The sequence below is a fragment of the Mirounga leonina genome, unplaced genomic scaffold (genome assembly GCF_011800145.1).
Source record: "Mirounga leonina isolate KUSES-001 unplaced genomic scaffold, KU_Mleo_1.0 Mir_200, whole genome shotgun sequence".
In the NCBI taxonomy this organism is placed as follows: Eukaryota; Metazoa; Chordata; class Mammalia; order Carnivora; family Phocidae; genus Mirounga; species Mirounga leonina.
In genome coordinates, this window is record NW_023270503.1 from 21,864,453 (window position 1) to 21,887,289 (window position 22,837).

At 55.6% G+C, this 22,837-nt stretch overlaps 3 protein-coding genes across 11 annotated transcripts in view; 1 reads left to right on the forward strand and 2 right to left on the reverse strand.

The window, feature by feature from the left end:
• Positions 1-1,592: 1,592 nt before the first annotated feature.
• Positions 1,593-12,895, reverse strand: RSAD1 (radical S-adenosyl methionine domain containing 1). Of its 2 annotated transcripts, XM_035026858.1 has the most exons (10): positions 11,352-12,894; positions 10,829-10,962; positions 10,507-10,711; positions 7,373-7,738; positions 7,121-7,184; positions 6,540-6,687; positions 6,314-6,368; positions 5,835-5,938; positions 5,499-5,648; positions 1,593-2,045 (listed from the first exon to the last, which is right to left on the reverse strand). In XM_035026858.1, the coding sequence occupies exons 1-9, from the start codon at positions 11,484-11,486 to the stop codon at positions 5,531-5,533; spliced, it is 1,329 nt and encodes a 442-aa protein (XP_034882749.1). In that variant the 5' UTR covers positions 11,487-12,894; the 3' UTR covers positions 1,593-2,045; positions 5,499-5,530. The 2 variants fall into 2 exon arrangements, with proteins under 2 accessions (XP_034882749.1, XP_034882750.1); XM_035026859.1 differs by lacking the exon at positions 5,835-5,938 and having other exon boundaries at positions 11,352-12,895.
• Positions 12,896-13,591: 696 nt separating this feature from the next.
• Positions 13,592-22,837, reverse strand: part of ACSF2 (acyl-CoA synthetase family member 2) — a 33,860-nt gene continuing 24,614 nt past the window's right edge. For 6 of the 7 annotated variants that reach the window (XM_035026861.1, XM_035026860.1, XM_035026863.1 and 3 more), the window contains 6 exons: positions 16,562-16,669; positions 15,164-15,315; positions 14,440-14,581; positions 14,242-14,352; positions 14,007-14,075; positions 13,592-13,735 (listed from right to left, as the gene is read on the reverse strand). In XM_035026861.1, the coding sequence (XP_034882752.1) occupies positions 13,685-13,735; positions 14,007-14,075; positions 14,242-14,352; positions 14,440-14,581; positions 15,164-15,315; positions 16,562-16,669 (633 nt within the window). In that variant the 3' untranslated portion in view covers positions 13,592-13,684. The remainder of the gene's footprint in view (positions 13,736-14,006; positions 14,076-14,241; positions 14,353-14,439; positions 14,582-15,163; positions 15,316-16,561; positions 16,670-22,837) is intronic. The other variant, XM_035026862.1, reaches the window with a different exon arrangement.
• CHAD (chondroadherin) lies at positions 18,631-22,734 on the forward strand. Of its 2 annotated transcripts, none has more exons than XM_035026869.1 (4): positions 18,631-19,592; positions 21,404-21,567; positions 21,828-21,973; positions 22,296-22,734. In XM_035026869.1, exons 1-3 carry the CDS (start codon positions 18,819-18,821, stop codon positions 21,967-21,969), a joined length of 1,080 nt encoding a protein of 359 aa, XP_034882760.1. In that variant the 5' UTR covers positions 18,631-18,818; the 3' UTR covers positions 21,970-21,973; positions 22,296-22,734. The 2 variants fall into 2 exon arrangements, with proteins under 2 accessions (XP_034882760.1, XP_034882759.1); XM_035026868.1 differs by having other exon boundaries at positions 18,632-19,592; positions 22,203-22,734.

A 22,837-nucleotide genomic window follows, 5' to 3' on the forward strand; every position in this document is an offset into this window, starting at 1 on the left:
AAAAGCATGTGCCGCAGCATGATTTATAGTAGAGGAAAACGGGTAACCACTTAAGTGACTTACATCAGGGTAATAATTACTAAATTATTCACCCACTGGAACATTGTGCAACAAAATGAGACAGAGGACAACCATGTAACAACATGGAACAATGCTTCTGACCCAACTAGTGGCCAAAGGCGCAGATGCAAAATGAGATCTGTGCTGGAGCCCAGCTGGGCAAAAATCTTGCATGCATTTGGATGAGGACTGCAAGGGCGCACAGGCCAATAAAAACCACCGAATTTGTTGGGACCACTGATTGGTGGGGAGTTGTGTTTTTTTTTTTTTCTTTTTCATTTAGAATTCTAATGTTTCCATAATGTTGTTTGTGTAATAATTTTTTTTTTAAGTGGCTTTAAAAATCCCCTTAGGAAAAGACGGGGAAGCAGGGAGAGGAAGATAGGAGGGAGGAGCTCTGCATAAGAGAAATCCAGAGGGGATCTAGAATACAGGGCAACAGTTCCTGCTTGGCCTTCTATCTGGGTGGTCCCAGAGGTTGTGCCCACTTGGCTCCCTGACTTGAGAGGGATCAGGTGGATGGAAGAGTTGCCAAAGTTAGGAAGGCAGTCCATTAGTTGATCATAAAGGATTGAGTGCTCTTTGGATTGGGATCATCTGGCTAAGCTGATCATGCTTGCTATTGACGAGATTACAGAGAAATGAGCACTAGTGAGCTGGCCAGAGGGGGATCCAGGCAGGCTTCCTGGCGGGTAGTTTGGCACTGTGTATCCAAAGGATGTGCATATCCTCAGAGTCAGCAATCCCACTTCTTAGGACTTATCCTAAACCTAAGGAAATGGTCAAGCCAGGGTGTAAAAATATTTACCTAAGACGTTCCTCATGGAGCTTATAAAAATAACATTTAAACCTCCAGTTTCACCAAAAAGGAACTAGAAACCAAATTTTGGCATAACCATGCAGTGGTATCCTATGGAGCTACACAGAGTACAGACACAAATCTGACGTGGAAAGACACTCACCACATATTAGGTACGAGAAGGCTCCACAGCAAGAGCTAGATGATCCCATTTTTGTAAGACTGTGTGTAAATATGCTCATTTGCATATAAGAATTTCTACAGTTACATACTGGAATCCTGGCGGTGATTCATCTTTGAATCGTGGGATTATAGACTGTATCAGCCAGGGAGGTCTCAATTACGCTGCAGTGACACCCTGAAAACCTACCAGTTTCCAACAAACGGTAATTTCTCACTCCTGCTTGTCTGTTGTGGTCGGCCGCTCCTCTGCCCCCATCTTCACTCCGGGCCCCAGACTGACTGACTGTCTCTACCTGAACATGTCAGGCCTCTGTGGCTGAGGGAGGAGACAGTGGCCCACCTGTGGGCTCTTACAGATGGTGCCAGGCCACTGTCATGGCCCTGCCCAGGTCCAACAGGGCAGGCATATCCTCTCCCGAGGGTGCTCAGGGAGGGGCATTCGAGGAGGGCTAGTAGACATTTCGAACAATTAATACAATCTACCAGGCAGGTTATTTCCCCCTTGTCTTAGTCCGTTTGGGCTGCTGTAACAAAAACACCATAGACCGGGTGGCTTAAACAATAACCATTTATTTCTCAGTTCTGGAGACGGGGAAGTCCAAGATCAAGGTGCCGGCAGATCTGGGGTCTGCTGAGGGTCCACTTCCTGGTTTGCAGACGTCCATCTTCTCTCCATGTCCTCATGTGGTGGAAGGGACCAGGGGTCCTCTGGGGCCTCTTTTAGAAAGGCACTAAGGCTCCACCCCCATGACCTAGTCACCGCCCAAAGGTCCCACCTCCTAATATCATCACCTTGGGGATTCGGTTTCCAGGTATGAATTCTTGGGCATGGGGGCCACAAACACTCTTTCTACAGCAATCCTATTATTTCAAGTCCTTTTCTTTGCAGCATGTAGTCCTGTCCCAGGAAGTGGATGGTTTAACCGCTGGAGCCTCTTCGGGAGGGAAAACAGAGATACCAAGTCCAGCTACCTGGCACTGGGCAGATACAGCAGCTTCAAGCCTGAGGGTGAGAGGCCAGAAGGCGGTCAGAAATCTGCCTAATTTAAGAGACAGGTTAACTGACCTGTTATAAAATGACGATGTAACAGAAAGTTCTGGATGTCCAGAAGCATCACACCAGGTGGGCTACTTACTCCTCATAGGACTTGAGTCAAGAATCTCAATGTCCCCAAGTGTAAAATGGAAATTAAAATAGCTGCCCCAGGGGCACGTGGCTGGCTCAGTCAGCAGAGCATGTGGCTCTCGATGTTGGGGTCTTGAGGTCGAGCCCCACGTTGGGTGTAGAGCCTACTTAAAAAAAATGGTAATAATAAAATAAAATAAAATAGTTGTCCTGCCTACTTCACACTGCCCGGTGGGGGATGGGGATGACTCAGTTTAAGGCTTAAAATTGTAATGTTCTTGCACGTGGAAGGCTTGGTCCTTCGTGTTGTAACCACACACTCACATATTCCATTTCCCCAGCTCCTCTCATCACTTTGTCCCCAAAGTGGCTTCTTGTCCCCTTTTATTTGTGTTCCTGTCCTTTCAGCAGGGCGGGTGAAAAGATGACAACCAAAACCTCACAAGTGAGAAGAACCCCTCTGATGAATGAGCCACGGAAGGCCCGGGACGCAGAGGGAGGCGCCCCACTCCACGGTGTCATGTCAAAAAGTAGCTCTGTCCCCTTGGTCCTCCTGACCTCAGCCCCTCAGGATGGAAGGCAGATGTCAGGGCTTCCCAAACTGGCCTGCTCATTAGAGCTGCTTAGGAAGCATTTTGAAAGCTAGCTGCCTGGGCTCCACCTCCCAGAGATTCTGATTCAGCTGCTGAGGGTGGGACGAGGCTGAGTCACCGAAGGTGATCCGTGCTGCCTGCACTGGGCTCTGGCTCCCGTCCAGGCCCTCTGCGCTGGCCTCGGGAGGGTGCCCCAGCAGGGAGGGCCCAGCCATCTCGGGTGGCACGAGCCCCGGCAGCTGGGAGAAACCCGAGCGCACCTAGGTTATCTGATGCTGCACCTGCCCTGGCCCCGTGCTCACTTCTTGAGTATCAAGATCAGGGGAAGGCTCGGGAAGAAAGGCTCCCCCCCAGTAGCACAGCTCACCCTTCCAGCAGCCCCAGGGCCAGAGGGGGCAGGAAAAAACCATATATGCCCTTGCCAGCTCCCAGCCCTTCAGAACCAAATACGCGGCGGCCGCTGCCGGCTTACGCTTCCTTAGCCTGCCCGCCCATCTTTACCGATAACCTGGGCCTTTATCTCTTGACACATCTATCAATATGGCAGTGAGTTCCTCGAGGGCTGGGATGGGTCTCATTCATCTCTGCATGCCCTGAGCCAAGCCGAGCACACTATTAGTGCTTGTTGAATATTTCATGAATAAAGGTGATGTAGTAACACTAACCATGTTACCACAAGGTCAAAGAAGGACTGATAAATACACCCACTAGGCACCCAGGGACTGCACGTGCTCCCACATCTGCAGGGTGGAGGGAACCCCATCCTTAGTCACCCAGCCAGAGGCTGAGCTTAGCATGCCCGGATGAGCACCGGAACTAAATTACTTTTGACATCACAGGACCCGTTGATACGATAAGGTAAGAAAGTTACAGAACCTCTGCACAGGAAAATGCCCCTTTCTTTTCTCTCTCCCTCACCCATCTGTCTCTCTCACATACACACACACCCTGCATACAATTTCTAGGTTAAGAGTTTCAGCCCTTTAAAAAACAAAGGGAAAGCTCTTTTTTTTTATGGATGAACGCCAGTTACAAACGTAGACAGGATGTTAGAGGCAGGAGTGAACATTCTGCACCTCCCAATGTAGTCACTGATTTTCGGCAAGGATCAGCAGTGAATGCTAACAACACTGAAGCAAAACGACTGTCAGGGAACAGGGCATCCGTTTGTTCTCACGGTATCACCCCTACTGATAATCTATTCATCTCCAAGGAAAAAATGTACTTGTATGATGGGCAGACTGGGCATCCATCCCCTTAATCAAGTGAGAGTGGGCTGACCTGGCATTATGTACCTTGAGCTACACGATATCTATATGTACTCTTGCCAAAAATATTTTACCTAAGCCCAGTCATTAGCAAACAGATACACCCAGAATACGGGACATTCTGTAAGACAAGTGGCCTTGGCTCTGAAAAATCCACTGTCATAAAAATAAACAAAAAGAAAGGAGGGTTTTTAAAAAAAAGACCAAACAGATGTAATAGCCAAAAGTAAAGCATAAAACGTCACGGGCGCCTGTGTCCCTGCCCCCCCCCCCCCCCCCCCACCCAAGGACCTTATGGTGTTTTGGAGACATTTGGGGAAATTTGAGAAAGGACTGCACACTACTGCATGAAAGTACACTTTCTCAGGTTGACAGCAGTGCCGTGGCTATATAGGAGAATGTTCTTTTTCTTAGGAGATACAAGCCAAAATGTTTGATGTCTACACCTTTCTTTCAAATGGTGCAGCAAAGAAAAAGAAAGAAAGCGAGCTAGCTAGCTATTCAAAGGCAAAGTAAATGTGGCCAAAATTTAGCAATCAGTAACTCTACAGGCTGAGCACAAAGTCTGGAAACATGGCAATTTTCTTTTTTTTACAGGTCGAAGATGTCCTCGGTGACATTGCAAATACTTGCTCTTCCCAGACTGTACAAACACCCCGCGGCGAAGGCTAGTGCTTTACACCGAACTATGCTTTTAACTTTTCTGTAGGCTTGAAATCTTTCAAAATGGAATGTACAGTGGGGGAAGGAGCCCTCGGCCCTATACTAAGGCTCGGGTCCCCACATCAGGATTCTACCCTCCAGGGAAGGAGGCTGGACAAAAGAGAAGACCAAGGTCAAGGCGGGCTCACTGGGTTTGTTCGGCTGTTTAAATAAAACCGGGCGAACGTTTCTGTAGGTAAAAGGCCAGGGGAAAATTACCAGGCTCTGGGTGTTTCCTGAATTCTCCCCTCCCCTTTTCTCTGCTTAGCTCCCCCCACCTTCACTCTCTCTCGAGGAAAGGGCTGTAGAGGGGAGGGGAGCGGGGGACGCAGGAGGGTCTGTGGGGCTCTGGCACCCGATATAATGTGGTTGCCCAAAGAGAAAGAGTGAGGCCTGCTCTGATCCTTCCCACGGTCCTCAGAGTCCTGCAGGCCGCTGCACTGGATGGACGCACGGGTCCACCAGCACACGTCAGGCTCTCTCTGTCCCTGCCCTATGTCGTAGGGGCTAGAAGCCTGAGAGCTAGAGTTCTCAGAATCTCTTGCCAGCCAGGATTTGCTTTAGAGCCCACTAACAAGAGGCACTTGCAGAAACCATTACTCCTTCTCTGGCGGTGGTGGGTGGCCCTGATGCCAGTTCCCAAACCAGAAATGTCCTCGCATGCGCCTCGCTGTAGCCATGCCCCTGGGGAGGCCAAGGCCGGGTAATGACTGGTGCTGAGACGGCACCTGCCAGTGGAGAGCGTCAGTCCCACCCCCGAAGCCCACCTGGCATGGTCCTGGGACACAGGAGCGTCTGGTCATCCTCCTTGCACAGGGGAGGGGGTTCTCTGCTGCCAGGCCTCTTGGAGTCGAGGCAGGAGGGTCAGCAACAGAGAGTCCAGCACAGCCAGACCCTCCCAGGAACACCGAAGACCCCTGGAAAACCAAGAGGCCTGGGCGTGACCGCCTCGTCTTACCAATTTCAATCCTCGCTGTCCAGGTACGAAGCACCCAGCACCCACCGGCCCCTCCTCGTCGGTCCTTTTCCCTCCTGGGCCTGTGGATCTGTAGTCAGGGCTCCCTGGGCCTCCTGGCACTAGGCCCCCGCCCCCCACAACACACCTGTCATCCAGCAGCAACAGGCCCTGAGCCAGCTGTGCCTTCACCTCCCGGCTTGCTCTAAACACGTCCCAGAGGCTCAGCTGGGGCTCAAACTGCTGCCAGTGCTGGGAAACCAGAAGGGTGAGGGGTGCAGAGACCATGGCAGGTAGCTGGCCAGGCTACTCTGGTCCCATGTCTGGGGGTGTGGTAAGGGCAAGGGAGGGTCCGATCTGCACAGGGATCTCTGCAATGACTCATGCACATCTAGAGCCCGGGGACGGGCGGGCTCTAGTGTGGCCCTAGCCCAGGGTCCTCACCACAGCCCGACCCTGCCCACTGTTTCTGCCCATCAGGCCTTGGCTGGGCCAAGGCCAATTTCCAGTTACCCGCCCCAGAGAACCAGGTGTGTGTCTGTGCCCGTGTGCATGCACAGAAGGGAGAGTGATTCTGCAGGACTTAGGAGAAGAAGTGGTGTGCCACAGCCCCCCATCCCCCCTTACCTGGTGAGTGATCCCCACATCTGTACGTAGCCCCATGGCCAAAACTTCCTCTAGCCTGAGAGAACAACCATCAGGGTGTCCTAGAAAGGAGACCTGGGCCTCCCCCCGTTCTTAACACACATACAAGGACATGCAGGATGGGGAGGGAGGGGGCAGGGCAAGGCAGGAAGCAAAGGTGTGCAAGTGGGGACGGCTCTGGGGGTGCAGGCCCCCCTCAGATGCTCACAGCTCCAGCTGGCCCAGGGGGACGCGCCTCCGGGTGCCGTGCCCAAACAGCATCACCTCTTTCATCCAGTTGTCCGGCTCCAGGGTCTGGATCCGAGCCTCCCGGGTGTGGCCCCCAGCCCCCTGGGGCACAAATCGCCCGTGGGCCCCTGGCAACATCAAGCACCACCCCCACTTTAGTAGCAGCCAATGCTGGGTGCTCGCCAGATGTTGAATCAGTGGTTCTCAAAATGTGGTCCCTGGACAAATAGCATCTAATATGCTAGAAATGTAAATCCTTGGGCCCTACTCCAACCAAGCCCGCCCAGTCAGAAATTCTGGACGCGGGGCCCAGTGATCTGCATTTTAACAAGCCCTCCAGGTAATTCTGGTATGCGCTAACAATTGAGAACCACGGTGCCAGGCACCATACCCAGCATCTCAAAATATATATTGAACAGCTCTACAAAGTAGGTATTATTTGTTGCTGCGCTTTATGCAGAAGGAAACAGAGGCTTGGAAAGGTTAATAAGTGGCTCAAGATCACACAGCCGTGACATTCTGCTCCTGAGTCATCCCTTCTTCGGTTCACAGGGGACTCACCCGGCCCAATGCCAAGGTACTGACCGCACTGCCAGTAAGTCCAATTGTGGGTACTGAGCGCCCCCTGTGGGGAGGGAGGGAATAGGCCGTTCAGAGTGAAGAAGGTGGGCCCGTTTCTGCACCTGGTTAGAAGGTCCTAGCTCAGGCCTCGGGAGCAGCCAGCAGAAACCCCCTTCCCCAGAGGGCCACAATTCTCCAGTCCCAGCTTAGCCTGCCTGTTCCCCAACTTCAGCTGTCGGCCCCAGGACTTACATTCCGGGCGAAGTTGGAGACCTCATACTGGCGGAAGCCGGCCTCCCGGAGCATGGCCCGTCCCTCCTGGTACATCTCAGCAGCGAGCTCGGGGTCAGGGGCAGGAAGGGTGCCCCACTGCACCTGGGTGAAGAGTGCGGTGCCCCGCTCCAGGGTCAGCTGGTAGAGGGAGAGGTGGTCGTCACAGCAGCCCAGCAGCGTCCGCAGCTGCCCGAGCCACGGCCCCACCTGCTGGGCCGGCAGCCCCAGCATCAGGTCCACAGACACGCGGCCGGGGAAGAGGCGCCGGGCCTCTGCCAGTGTCTGGAGAGCATCTCTGGCCGAGTGTGTCCGCCCCAGCAGCTGGAGCTCGGTGTCATCCAGGGACTGAGGAGAGAGGGTCAGGTGTAAGCACGGAGGCCAGCTCAGAGGCAGACAGGCACATGTGACCGACCTTACTGAGGACAGGTACACAGGACAGGGCAGGGAGCCGGAACAAGCCACGACCAAGGGTTATGGCTCACTGTGCGCAAAGCGTTTTTTTTTTTTTTTTTAAAGATTTTATTTATTTATTCATGAGAGACAGAGAGAGAGAGGCAGAGGGAGAAGCAGGCTCCCAAGGAGCAGAGAGCCTGATGCGGGACTCGATCCCAGGACCCTGGGATCATGACCTGAGCCGAAGGCAGACGCTTAACCATCTGAGCCACCCAGGCGCCCATGCAAAGCATTTTTAAACAACGTGTAATGTATCCTTATAATCCTCCGACATTAGCTCTATTTTATAGATAAGAAAACTAAGGTTTAGAAGTGTTAAATGGGGCGCCTGGGTGGCTCAGTGAGTTAAGCGTCTGCCTTGGGCTCAGGTCATGATCCCAGGGTCCTGGGATCCACCCCCTCTCCCCCTCCGCTCATGCTCTCTTGCTTGCGCTCTCTCTCAAATGAATAAAGTCTTAAAAAAAAGAAAAGAAAAGAAATGCCAAGTAACTTGCCCAAGGTCATACAAAGTCAGACCTGGAATTTAGGACTGTCTGACTCCAAAGCCGAGAGTGTTTTTAAGTTTTCCTTTTTGAAAAATACTTTAAACCTTTACAACAATTGAAAGAAGAGTACAATAAAGACCTTCATTTAGATTCACCGAATAACATTTTGCCACATTTGCTTTGTCTCTAAATATACACGTACGTGATTACAATGTTGAATCATGTGGCAGTAAGTTATAGGCCAGCACTGACCAAAAGAATTTTCTGGGATGACAGAGATGTCCTCTATGTGCACTGTCCAATACAGTAGACACTAACCACATGTGGCTATTTAATTTTAAGTTAGTTAAATTTCAGTAATCATATTCCAAGCGTTTACTGACATGTGGTCAATAGTTACTGTACTGGTCACTGCAGATATAGAACATTTTAGTAGAATATGCTAGCCACTGACCAGACGCTAGTGAGCACTTGCAATGTGGTTGCTTTAATGTAATTAACTTAAACACCATACCCCTGTACCCCTAAATACTAAAGTGCACATTTCCTAAGAACAAGGACAATCTCTTACATAACCACAATCCAATTATAGAGTTCAGGAAATGTAACACTGACACACCATTATCTAATACAGAGTCATATTCAAAAGTTGTCCCAATAATGTTCACTGTAGTAACTTCCCCTTGCCACCTGAACCCAGGATCCAACTGGGTCACACATTGCAGTCAGCTCTCATTGTTCCTTTCCCCTCTTTGAGTCTAGATACTCAGCCTTTGTCTTTCATGACATGACATTTTTGAAGAATACAGGCCAGTTTTGAAAACATCTCTTAATAAGTTCTAGAGACTTACTGTACAACACTGTGCTTATAGTTATTAATACCCTACCGTACACTAAAAAAATTTGTTAAGAGGGTACACTGATCTCAGGTTATCTGTTCTTACCACAAAAAGTCTTTTTTTTTTTTAAAGCTTATTTATTTATTTTTTTATTTAAGTAATCTCTACTGTGGGGCCCAAACTCACGACCCTGAGACCAAGAGTCACACACTCCACTGACTGAGCCAGCCAGGTGCCCCCAAAAAAGTCTTATTTAGATTTTCCTGACGGTTCCTCACAATTAGATTTAGGATATGCATTTGGGGCCAGAATATCTCAGAAATGATGTGTCCTTTTCAGTGTATCCCATCAGAACAAAGCCCTGACCCCAAACTCTATTGTAAGTGGTAGATGTATTAGAAGGGTAGACAAATACTGGATATGGATATACCAGGAGTCAACCTGAAAAGAGTATGTTTCTCCCCTACTTAAAAACCTTCAACAAGGGGCGCCTGGGTGGCTCAGTTGACCGACTGCCTTCGGCTCAGGTCATGATCCTGGAGTCCCAGGATCGAGTCCCGCATTGGGCTCCCTGCTCAGCAGGGAGTCTGTTTCTCCCTCTGACCCTCCCCACTCTCATGCTCTCTCTATCTCATTCTCTCTCTCAAATAAATAAATAAAATCTTTAAAAAAAAAAACAACAAGCCTTCAACAAGTCCCTTATCACCATGAGGCAAAAAAACCAAACTCCCTAGTATGATGCTCAAGGCTTTTGGGCCCTACACTGCAGCCTTGCCTCCCGCCTCTCCAGTGCCAAAATGACTCATAGCTCCCCAGAACGTGCAAGACTCTTCCATATCCTGTGTCTTTTCCTCCCACACCCTTTCGCCTGTGGAAGTCCTCCTCCTCATCAAAGATCACCTCCTCCAGGAAGGTGCCCAGGATTTCATCAGCCTGAGATGCCCTTCGCGCTGTACTCTGAAAGCCTTTTGTTGAGACCCCTTTATTGGCAGCCCTCACCATGCTGCAACGATCTGATGACCTGTCTACCTCCTCCTGTGTCTCCAATCATGTAACAAAAATTTTTGACCGTCTACTCTGTGCCATGCACTATGGTGGGTACTTGGAATACTGCGATTAAAAAAAAAAAAAGGCATGCATGATCCCCGCCTCATGGAGCCTGGGGGCTAGCACGGCAGCAATTAAACACAAGTGTTACCATACACTTTCTAGTGCCTACTGGGCCCTGGCACCCAGAGGAGCTCAATAAATGTTTGCCCAATTAATGAATGTGACCAGAGGAGAGACAGCACTGACGGTCTGGGTGCCCTGGGATGCGGTGGGTGAGATGGGCTACCTGGAGGCCGATGGACAACCTGTTGACCCCTGCAGCCCCAAAAGCTGCCAGCCTGGCTCTGGGGGCCGAAGTGGGGTTGGCCTCCAACGTGACTTCGGAGTCTGCAGGCAGGTGAGCTGCCTGGTCCACCGCCTCCAGGACAGCAGCCACAGTGCTGGGACTGGCCAGACTGGGGGTGCCCCCTCCAAAGAACACAGATTCCACCCTGGGGAAAGAGGGTGGAGAAGATGAGACCTGGAGGAGCCCTCCGGGACGCCTGCACCGGTCCTAGCTGCTCCCTCCAAACAACTTCTAAGACCCCGCCTACAGCCCCAGCACCGACCTCCGCACCCCGCTGAGTCGCAGCAGCGTCTGAGCCTCGGTCACCAGACAGCTCCGCATGGCTGCCTCCTCCACGCCGCGGGGGATGTATTTGTTGAAATTGCAGTAACTGCAGCGCTTCTCACAGTACGGCCACTGGGGGGCAGGGGTGGATGAGCGGGGCGCGGGGTGACCCCAGCGGCCCTCGCCGTTTGCAGGGTTCCGTCTCACACATCCCCATCCCAAAGTGCTCAACAACGGCTACACCATCTAAGCCACACAACCCCCCAGGGCAGGTGAGACAGGGAATATTATGCCCACTTCATTAGGAGAAAACTGAGGCTCATGAGGAAATCACTTGGTCAAGGTCACCGAACTGGTGAGCACCAGCGACTTCAGGTCTCCGATCCGGGTCGTTTCCTTGCCCGAGGACCGCGTCCCGTCCCAGACCTCGTCTGCGGGCCGGGACAGACGGAGGTGGCTTCACGGCGCGACCAGCCGCCACGTGGGCCCCGCCCCGCCGCCCCCGCCCCCGCCCCACTCACGTGCACGTAAAGCGCCGCGCGCGAGCTCGGGGGCGCACGACTCGAGGGTCCTCTCGCGCCCTCGGCGTGGCGGCGCCTCTGGGCAATTTTGGCCGCTGCCGCCCAGCCGCGGGCTCGGGCCCCGGGGAGCGCCATGGCGCCCGCTGCGGCGGGGAGCGGCCCGGTGCGCCGGGAGATCCGGCCGACACGCGCCCGGGGCGCCCGGGAGTGCGCGGAGCCGGGCCCGCTGGGCCGCCCCCCGGCGGAAGGAAGAGGGGCTGCGTGACCGCCGGCCGCGTGTCCGGACGGGCCGCCTGGGCCCGGGGGCCTCGCTGCTGCGGCGCCACCTGCTGGGCACGGACGCGCTCTCCGCAGCCGCCTGTCGGTCCCTTGCGGGGGGCGGGGGCCCGGTTGTGGGCTGAGCCGCCGTCCTTTTTTCACCCTGTCCGAGGGCGAGCTCCTCGACCCATCCAGGACTTCTTAGTCCGTTCACTCACTTCCTTCACATTTTACGTGCCTGGCTCAGGGCTGGGCACCGGGGACATCTAGGTGCGTAAAACCAGGTCGCAGTACGGGTGCTTAAGACAGGAGAGAGACAAACCAGCAAGAGCGGGCGACAGATCATCAATTCAGCACCTGCTGGATACCAGGGCAGTGTGCTCTGTGCTGTGTGGCCGGTCTGTTACAAGGGCCGTGGAGCCAGTGGGGGAAGGAGAGGGCACCTTGGGCTGGATGTTGAAGGTGCAGAAATTCCCAGGGGGCAGCCGGCTTGGCCAGGAGAGTAAGCTGTTATCTCCTGGGTCAGGCCAACCTGGGCACCTGCTGGGAGAGTCAAAGATGGTGTATGTATGAGAGACGAGGTGCAGGTGAAAGGCTGGAGAAGCAGGCACCTGAAGAACTGTTTGATAAAGTGGAATGACTGTGGGCTTTGGAGCCAGACATCTGGGTTCTAATTCCAGCTGTGTGGCTTTGGGTAAGAATCTGAACCTCTCTGAGTTTCCGGGTCTCACCCTTTGTGAAATTGGGCTAGTGCCTACTTGGCAGGGTTGCTGGGAAAATTTCAAGAGAAAATGCGTATGAAAGCACTTAGCATAGTTTCTGGCACTGGGAGCATCCTAAATGAATTTTCTGAAAAGTAAAGAGGAGGCTGCTGCTGGAGGGGGCAGACACACTGGGAGGTACGTATGGAAAGCAGCAGGAAAGTTTTGGCCTCTGTGAACTAGAAACTGATGTGCCTTTTGGAACCCAGCTGTTTTTATTTCTTGCGTCAAGCTCCAGCATGCTAGATCTGGCCCAGCCCATCAAGGAAGCCCCAGGTTCATCTATTTAAAAAAAAAAAAAAAATTGGGTTGGTTTTGGCTCAGGCAGTGGAATAACAGGATGTGGGATGATAGCTAAAGGGTATGGAGTTTCTTTTTAAGGTGATAAAGATGTTTAAAATGGACTTTGGGAAACAAATGTAACATTGTGTGTCAACTATACTTCAATGAAAAAAATTGACTTACGGGTTGATTGCACATATCTATGAACATACTAAAAACCATCAAATAGGATACTTTTAATGGGTGAATTGAATGGTATGTGCAATTTTATCTTAATAAAGCATTTATTGTTTTGGGGCGCCTGGGTGGCTCAGATGGTTAAGCGTCTGCCTTCAGCTCAGGTCATGATCTCAGGGTCCTGGGATGGAGTCCCGCATCGGGCTCCCTGCTCCTTGGGAGCCTGCTTCTCCCTCTGCCTCTCTCTCTCTCTGTCTCTCTGTCTCTCATGAATGAATAAATAAAATCTTTTAAAAAAAAAATAAAGCATTTATTGTTTTAAAGATTTTATTTATTTGAAAGAGTGAAAGAGAGAGCATGCACAAGTTGGGGGGGAAGGGCAGAGGGAGAGGGAGAAGCAGACTCCCCGCTGAGCAGGGAGCCCAATGTGGGGCTGAATCCCAGGACCCCAGATCGTGACCTGAGCTGAAGGCAGATGCTTAACTGACTGAGCCACCCAGGAGCCCCAGCTTTTATTGTTTTAAAAGGAATACTTCTTGCTGGACTAATCTGACAACAATGTGAAAAAGCAATGAGTATACCTTCAAAAAAAGAATTGGGTTGGTATCTCAAAGGGATCGAATGAGGATTAAATTAAGTAGATAATGCACGCCAAAGTGCTTAGCACTATCGTGACAAGGAATGCGAGGTCTGAAAGTGCCTCGTCCTTTCTCCATCCCAGAGCGGCTGCCAAGAGAGCACGCCAGCAAGAGACGAACCAAAGAAAACAGAGAAGCTCTTTATGCCAAATCACAAAGACAGACGGGAGTGTGGGGGAAGGGCAGGGAGGGCCTGGGAGGACCCCCAGTCCCTTATTCACAGGTTTAGATGTTGTTCCATCTGCTCTCGAAGTTTGAATTTCTGGATCTAGAGGAAAAAGAACAGAGTGAGAGCCAGGCTCGGGGCCTCTGCCAGCAACAGTGACCAGCTGGCTTGGTTTGCCTGAGACTGGGGAGTTTTTTAGGGTAAAGCCAGGAAAGTTTGGGACAAACAGGGATGAGCTACTTGGTCACCCTACTGCCAGCCTCTGGACAGACTCTTTTGCCCACTGCTGAGGGAGGCATAGGTGGGGCCACCTAGGCCTTCTGGGAACCTAGGACCCCAGGCCACCCTCCCCCTCTCTGGTCCCTTTACACACCTTTCCTGAGACGGTGAGGGGATAGTTTGTGACAAACACGACATATCGGGGAATCTTGAAGTGGGAGATCTGCAGACCAGAGGGAGATAAAGCGTGAGGCTGGGCGAGGTCATAGGTTTAGGGAGATGGGGTGCAGGTGAAACCTGGGACAGTGGGACCGTGGGCGGGCTGGCTGGCAGGGAAAGGGGGCTGAAGAACGAAATAACATCAGCTTGGGGCGGGTTGAGGCTCCCACCTTCCCTTTGCAGAAAGCCTTGATCTCCTCCTCTGTCGTCTTTTCTCCCTTCTTCAGGCGAATGCAGGCACAGACTTCCTCCCCCATCCGGTCATCCTTCACTCCCACCACCTTCCCGAGCCAGAGACATGTATTAGATACTGCCATGCCCATCCCCGGTTCCTGTTCCTGGGGACTCACCTGGGCTGGGTGCCTCACCTGCACTTCCTGCACCTGCGGGTGTGTGTGGAAGAAGTCCTCAAGCTCCGCGGGGTAGATATTCTCGCCGCCCCGGATGATCATATCCTTGGAGCGACCGACGATCTTGCAGAAGCCCTGCTTGTCCATCACGGCTATGTCTCTGTGAGGAAAGCCCAGGAATGGCCTCTCACCTCTGCTTCCTCTGACTGGCTCGCTCCCTTATTCGTCAAACATTTATTGAGCACCTACTGTGTGTCTCGCACTGCTCTAGAGCCTGGGGGATATGGCACGAACAAGACATTCTGTAGATACGCTTTTCATGGAGGGTTTCTTTTTTTTTTTTTTCTTTTTTTTTAATCAATCGGGTCTCAGTTCAAACATGTCCACCTTACAGAGGCTTTCTCTGATCACCCCCCCAGTCTAAGAGAAGTGCCCCTCTTCACCACTGCCACTTTCTTTCCTCTGACCCTATTTGACTGTCTTCATGGTGTTTAGACAGGCGGAGAGTAAGAGCAGGACTCTCCTCCTCTTGCCTCCCCTCGGACCGCCAGTGTCCAGAACTAGCGCTGGCCCTGGGAGGCGCATGATGAGAACGTGTTCAGGGGACAGATGAGTGAGTCTTGGCTCCGATTTTGCAGACACCGTTCTCCCTGTTGTAGTTTAATGTTTCCAGCTCAGCTTCAGGCCACCCGGCCCCAGCCCACCCCCGCCGGCCCCACCCTCTCCGAGGCTGCCTCCTCACCCTGTCCGATACCACTTGTCCTGTCCAATCGTCTCCTCGGTCTTCTGGGGCTCGCCCCAGTAGCCCAGCATGACGCAGTACCCTCGGATGCACAGCTCTCCGGGCGTGTTCAGCTCCACCAGCGTCCCTGTCTTCATGTTCACAATCTGGGCCTGGGACGAGAGCAGCCTCAGGCTGGGGCCTCCTGCCTCACCTCAGGAGGGAGGGGGGGCCCTCGGGGATGGGGGTGGGGGCAGGAGTTTTGCTTTTCCATCCCCTGGCTCTGCCCATCCTGATCCAGGGAAGGGGGCGGATCCCCCAGCAGCCAGACACGTGAGCTGGGCTGGAAGAAGGGTGCAGGCAAGGAGGTGGGCAGGGGAGGAGGGGGCGGCCGCTGGTGCAGAGGACGAGGCCTGTGGAGGGCCAGGCCAGCTGAAGAATTACAAACTCTGCAGAAGAGAAGGGAGTCTCCTCTTATTTCCCATCAAGCAGTGACTAAGGAGGCCGGGGAGCTGGTGTGGCAGGGCCATGGGGACAGGAGAAGGCAGAGAGGCAGAGTCGGAGAGCCCTAGCACAGAAAGGAGCCACAGCCAACGTGCAAGGAAAGCCTGGTCTGTGTGCCTTGGGGGCTGCATCTGGGAAATGGGGCGAACTCTGCTTGCCCCTGTCTACCTCGCAGGTGGGCACCCCGGCGAGTGGCAGTGAGACTGTAAGACACCTGGGAAGGGGCTAATGCCACTGCACCCTCACCCCATGGAGCGGGGCAGGAGCCGTCCGCCCCAGGATGGTGGCGAGCCTCCAGGGAAGGGCTGCGTGGGCAGTGACCCCAGAAGGGCCAGGGCACGAGGAGGCAGGGGAAACCAGGTGCAGGCTGGCATCAAGCACCCGTGTTGGGGCAGGCAAGCAGCCACGGCTGGGAATTTCAGAGGGAGAGATGCTCTGGGTCAGCGTTCAAGGTGCAAGGGGCCCTCCGAGGGACGGGCTGCTTGGGAAATGGAGTGTTTATGCCAAGCAAACAGAGGAGCTCTGCGGAAGGCGGGGCAGAGCAGGGGGTAGGCTATGGGAGAGAAAGAGCTATGTAGGAAAAATCTCTGCTCTGGCTCCTCTTTGAGGCTGTCCTGGCTGCCCTGAGACAGACAGTGGGGCTTGGCAAAAACACACCTCAGACAGGAAGGGAGGCTGCAGGGTTCAGCCGGCCGCTGCTCACGGCCAGTGCCCAGCTCTTCCCTCTCAGGCCTCAGCCCACGGAAAAAGCCCCAGGCCAGGCCCAAGGAGGACCCCGCTGCTGGGCTGCTGGGGGCCTCTCAGTACCTCGAGGGAATGTACGGCTCTCTAATTGAAGGCAATAAACGTCCCCAGGGAATGGACCCAAGTTGAGTGATAGCAGGTGGGGTCTGAAGGGCTGGGGCTGGGGCTGACCTCTGTGTGAGGCATAATTCTGCCCACACTTTCTGCCTTCCGCTCCACAGTGTCCTCGGTGAAGTTCATGAAGGTCACAGGACTATTCTCAGTGGTTCCGTAAGCCACCTAGAGGATTGGGGGAGGGTGTTTGGAGGGAGCCCCGGGGCTGCAGAGGGGAGGGCGAGCTACCCTGGGGGAATGGGAAGGGACCCAGGAGAAAGTGGAAGGCAGCTGAGTGGTGGGAACTGAGGCATTTGGGCAGAGGGCAGGGGTCCGGAGGCAGAGGCCCTGGGGTGCTGAGCTGACTAGCTCAACTAGCAGGGTCCCAAGGTCTGAATTAAAATTGAGAGCAGGGAAGCCATTCTTTCCCAGCCAGCGCCGTTTCCCTGCTTCCTGGACCAGCCACATGCCCGAGCCTGTGGTTCCCTGTGTTACCGATGCCCTCGCCTTCACTCCCTCAGCCCCAGGCGGTCTTAGCACCCTCTTCCTGATCTCAGACCACAACATCCCCTGCCCCTCCCTTCCAAACTAAAGGTCTCATAAACTTGATGAGAAAGCCAGCCCACCTGGGCCCAGCTGGGAAATGTACAGATACAACCCACCCAACCCACCCGAAACCTGGGATCAATGCCTGGCCTTGGGGTGGGTGATCCCCAAGCTTTGGAGAGTTTCCTGTAAATTTACCTCCATCAAAATGCAAAATGTAGCCAAAGCAAGGGTTTAAAAGCCAGTGGCACCCTCACCACCTAACACTCCTAGTGGTTGGAACATCCTGAGCAACAGAAAACCAGAAGCCAGCCTTGGAGGAGCCTTAAATACCACCAGGGAATGTTCTGAGCCAACTATGACCCCCCTCTAGAGGCAATGGGTGAAAGGAGCTTGGAAAGGGACTAGCTCCTGATCAGCAAAGACAACAGACCTTTGTCCACCCTCCACCCCACCCCCAGTTTCCTCTGTGTTAGCTGGCACACTGCTGGGGGCTAGCCCCGCCCCTCCCCCTCTCAAACACAGACAACAACCCCTGCTGGGCAACCCAGATCTCAGACCCTGCCTGCCTCCCTTCCCCTTTCCACAGGAATCCGGACACCGTGGCTGGCAAGTGGACACACAGAGATCTGGTCAGCCGCGCCAGGACTGCCCACAGGACCAGAGCCAACCAGGGCTGGTCCCTGGTAGCCAGGACCTGACACCGCCCCCCCCCCCCATAGTCCTGGGGCCACTGCCCAGGTGTGGCCTCTGCCAAGTACAGCTTGGCGCCACTCTGGCCACCACCCTGAGAGACCCCTCAGGGGCAGGTCTTGACCACTGGGGGTGGGGGATGAGGAGATGAAGATATTTTAGGGAGATGACGGGTGGGGAGAGGGGTGGGAAGGGGGGAGATGGTGCGACTGTGCTCTTTCAGTTGTCCCACTCGGGGCCTGTGGTCGTCAGGTGTGTCTGTGAGTTCTGCGGGTCGCCCCCCACTCCCCGCCCCTGTTCCCACATTTCTGGTTAGCTTTCAACCGTGGAAAACCGGGACAGGAGTGCGGGGGCCAGAAACTCAAGCCCGGGGCAGGGACAGGGGGGCGGCGGAGCAGCCCCTGCGACGACGGGGAAGGAGCGCCCATCTCCTTAGGGTTGGCCCGCTGTCCAGCCGGAAGGGGGAGCCCGCCGCCAGCGCGGCTCTCACGCTCGGCGGGCGCCGCACAACGGTGCCATTAAAGCGCCGCCGGCCGGCCGACCGCGGCGAGACTCGCGTCCGGCCGTCCGGCCCCGCTTCCTCCCTCCCCGGGGCCAGGGCGCCGCGCCGAGTGTGCGGGGGGTGGGGGTGGGGGGGGCGGTGGCATGGGGGCGCGAACTTGTGCAAACAAGTAAGTTCGGGAACGCCTCCCTCTCCGGTGTAAACTCGGGGCTCTGGAGGCACCCGTACGTCCAGCCCCCAAAGGATGGGGAAAGGAGGTGGGGGATCGGGAGGGAGGCAGGATCGGAGCGCAGGGAGAAAGGGGGCCGGGGCTCCGGGACGAGGCCCCGGGGAGTCACGGCCCCGGGGGCCCCCCGCACGGTCCCCAGCTGGGGGCAGGGCCCCACCCCTCCCCGTCGAGGGCGGGGGCGCATCTCTGGGCGGGAGGGAGTTAAGCCCGGTGGCCTGGATGCTCCACGTAGGAGCTGGCTCCAGCTGCCGGCTGCGGTCAGGGCCACCGTATAAAGAGGGCGGGAGCCCGGAGCGCCGGGAACTTGCCGCTGCCCGCGCCCCGCCGCCGCTGCCCCCCAGGCCCCGGCCCCAGGTGTCCCAGCCATGGCCCGTCCGATGCTCTTGCTCAGTCTCGGCCTCCTGGCCGGCCTCCTGCCGGCACTGGCCGCCTGCCCCCAGAACTGCCACTGCCACGGCGACCTGCAGCACGTCATCTGCGACAAGGTGGGGCTGCAGAAGATCCCCAAGGTGTCAGAGAAGACCAAGCTGCTCAACCTGCAGCGCAACAACTTCCCGGTGCTGGCCGCCAACTCGTTTCGGGCCATGCCAAACCTCGTGTCCCTGCACCTGCAGCGCTGCCAGACCCGCGAGGTGGCGGCCGGCGCCTTCCGCGGCCTCAAGAAGCTCATCTACCTGTACCTGTCCCACAACGACATCCGCGTGCTGCGCGCCGGCGCCTTCGACGACCTGACCGAGCTCACCTACCTCTACCTGGACCACAACAAGGTGACCGAGCTGCCCCGGGGGCTGCTCTCCCCGCTGGTCAACCTCTTCATCCTGCAGCTCAACAACAACAAGATCCGCGAGCTGCGCGCTGGCGCCTTCCAGGGCGCCAAGGACCTGCGCTGGCTCTACCTCTCTGAAAATGCACTCAGTTCGCTGCAGCCCGGCGCTCTGGACGACGTGGAGAACCTCGCCAAGTTCCACCTGGACAGGAACCAGCTGTCCAGCTACCCCTCGGCGGCTCTCAGCAAGCTGCGGGTGGTGGAGGAGCTGAAGCTGTCCCACAACCCCCTGAAAAGCATTCCTGACAGTGCCTTCCAGTCTTTCGGCAGATACCTGGAGACCCTCTGGCTGGACAACACCAACCTGGAGAAGGTGAGCTGCTGGCCGCAGGGCTCTGCCCTGGCTCCTCTTCGGCCTCGAGGCGCCGCGGGTCCGGGGCCACGGCTGGGCACCATCCCTTCTCCCCTAAAATTGCTTCTGTCTCTCTGGCTAGCTCCAAGGTGAGGAGCTCAGCCACCTCTGTCCCTCATCTTGCCTCATCCGCACCCTAAAGCCTGCCCTGCTGTCCCTGTCCCTAGTCTAAGCCACTGCCCTCCGAGGCTTCCCACTTATAGACGGAGCTGGGGCTGCCCTGGCCCCAGCAATGGCCCCTAGGAGGCATGTCCAGGGCTCCCGAACCCCCTGCTGTGGGCAGGAGCCCCCTCTTCCTGTTGGGCCGTCCATCCCTCCTCTGCTGTATTTTTCCTGTCTCCAGTAAACCTACCACCCCATAAAGGAAGGTTTGTTTATTGAGAAGTTTTCCAGAGGAGCTGGGCAAATCAGGCCCACAAAGAGACCCTGTTCTTGGTGGGGGGGGGGGTGTCCATGTGTGCTGAGGTGGGGTGGGGGGCTGGGGGGTGAGGGGAAAGCAAACAGCCGAGGAAGAAGACCTCCTCCATGTCCCCCAGAGGCCCTGGCGAATGTCCTCCCTCTTCCCCAGCTCACACACATCCACACCGCACTGCATTCCCAGGTCCATTTCAGCTGAGTGGGGCCCAGGAACCAGGGGCTTCCCCAGGTTGCAGGGAGGGCACTCAGGGGCTCCATGAAGGGGCAAAGGCGAGAGCCACATAGCACTGTCAGCCTTTGGCACAAGACTCCAGGTGTCTCCCCACGGGGAAGACTGGCTGTGCCTCACTATCCCCCAGACCACTGATGGCCCTTTGCCCACCCTGGTCACCAGACCCATCTCCCGGCTGCAGCCTTGCTCAGTCCTTTCTGCGCTGTGATACCCAGATGGGGCTGCCCGGGGTTGGGGCGGAATCCCTCCTCGGGACTGGAAAATCACTCTGTGTACAGGGGCTTCGGCCAGGAGGTTTGGGTGGGGACCAGGGCAAGGTGTAGAAGACCGTCATCAGAACAGTCTGGTTCCAGGGAACTTCACACCCCTCCCTGAGCCACAGGCACAAGGATGAGGGCAGAACCATACCTGGATGGCAGCCAACCTTTGTCTAGGGGGGGCGGTGGAGCCCACCCGTCTTCAGCCCCGGGCCCCTCCAGAGATAAAGTCAGAGTTCCCTGTGGCCCACCAGTGCCAGAGTGGCCTTTTAGTGGGGAGCAGGGACTGATCTGGGGCAGGGGAGGCCAGGCAGGACTGTGATGCCGGGGCCAAGATGTGGGCACCGAAAGAATGTTTCCTCTGGAGCCATCCAGCCTGGCCAAAGGCTCCACCAAGGAGGCTCCACAAATAGCCTCTGGCAAGCAGTGAGGACAGAGCTGGGGGAAGTCCCAGGACCCTGGGGCTGCGGGGAGCCTGGGCCCATTGCCCACCCCACCAAACACTGACCAGCTTCACCGGGTGCCAACTCGGGCCGCTGGAGCCCAACTCTGGCTGCCTCCCCGGTCCCAGTGTTTGTGCAGGGAGCGTGGTGCCAGGGGAAGAGGAGCTGGGTGTGGTCCTGCCGCTACTGTTTACTTGCTAGTGTGACCCTGGGCAGGAGACTTGACAACCCCCTCCCGCCCCCCCTCCCCCGCCCCATCTGCATTTTGGAAATACAAGCACCTATCTCAGTAGGATCAGATCATCTGAGACAACCTAGTCACGCTGAAACTGCTCAAGGAGCCACTGCCCTCTGGGACCATAGGGCTGGGAGAGGCTGGACCCTGGGGCTGGGGGGCTCACTCCTGTCTGCCTCACTCCCCAGTTCTCGGACGGTGCCTTCCTGGGTGTGACCACACTGAAACACGTCCATCTGGAGAACAACCGCTTGAACCAGCTGCCCTCCAACTTCCCCTTTGACAGCCTAGAGACCCTCACCCTCACCAACAACCCCTGGAAATGTACCTGCCAGCTCCGGGGTCTTCGGAGGTGAGAACAGCCCCCTGCAGCCCCCCAGAATGCGCTCTCATGGGACGAAGCGGAGATACCCTGGCCCCGCATGGAGACATCAGGGCCATATGTCCTAGATCTGCTACCTAGTAGGTGTGGGAGCCTAGGAGTTTGTCACACGAAGATGACGGTTCCAGGCCATCCTAGAGATAAGTCCATCCTGGCCCCCTGGCTCGCTGTCCCCTCCCTGGGCACTCCCACATCTCTCCCCCAAGCCCAGCGACTCTCTGTCTCTCTAGGTGGCTGGAAGCCAAGACTTCCCGCCCTGATGCCACTTGTGCCTCGCCCGCCAAGTTCAAAGGCCAGCATATCCGTGACACGGACGCCTTCCGCGGCTGCAAGTTCCCCACTAAGAGGTCCAAGAAAGCCGGCCGCCATTAAACAGGTGGGGGACGGGTGGGCAGGTCCCCCATTCCCTTCTTGGGGATTCTAGCAAGGGAGGAGGGTGTCCCCACACAGGGGCATGCAGACCCTCCGTTTGTGTAGGGAGAGGAGGGGGAGGACAGGGGCTCGCCTTCTAAAGGGGAAAATGACACTGCCCGGGACTCCCACCATTCTCGGCCAGCCTTGTCTGGGTTGTTGGACTCCTGACACCGAACTTTGCCTCACCACAGGTCCTGACCCAGCCGGTCCTGGTGACCGGCCTCTGCCTTCAGCTGGAGAAACTACTGACCTTCCCACCTCTGACCCCCACCTTCTCCCCACAGCCTCTGCTGGCGCACAGAGCTGTCCACATCTAGACACGTCCTGGCAGGGGGACTCGGGCGCTCCAGCACGAACCCAGCTCCACCTCCTGGTGAGAGCTCCATCACGCCTGGCCCCACCGCCATGGCTCCTCTCAGAGATGCTGTTGCCAAGACCCCAAGTCCTTCAGAACCAGAACAGGGTAGCCATCAGGATGGCCACCCTTCCAGAATCCTCTTTCCCTCTGCTCCCCTTACCTTGCCATTTGGAAACAAACATCAGATCCTTGCCCCACCCTTTGCTTCCAGAAACAGTCTTGAGCCCATACCCCAACTCCGCCAGCCCCCCAGCCCCCACCTGCCAGGACACTCTAGCAGGACACTGGTGCTTTGCCGCATACACTCCCGTGCTGCACTTCTTTCCCAGATTTTCATAAATATAAATTTATGTATATGTAATATTTACTCCCCTGTCACCTATTTCTTTTTTTTTTTTAAGATTTTATTTATTTATTTTTGCAAGAGAGAGAGTGAGCGAGCATGCATGAGCAGGGAGAGGGGCAGAG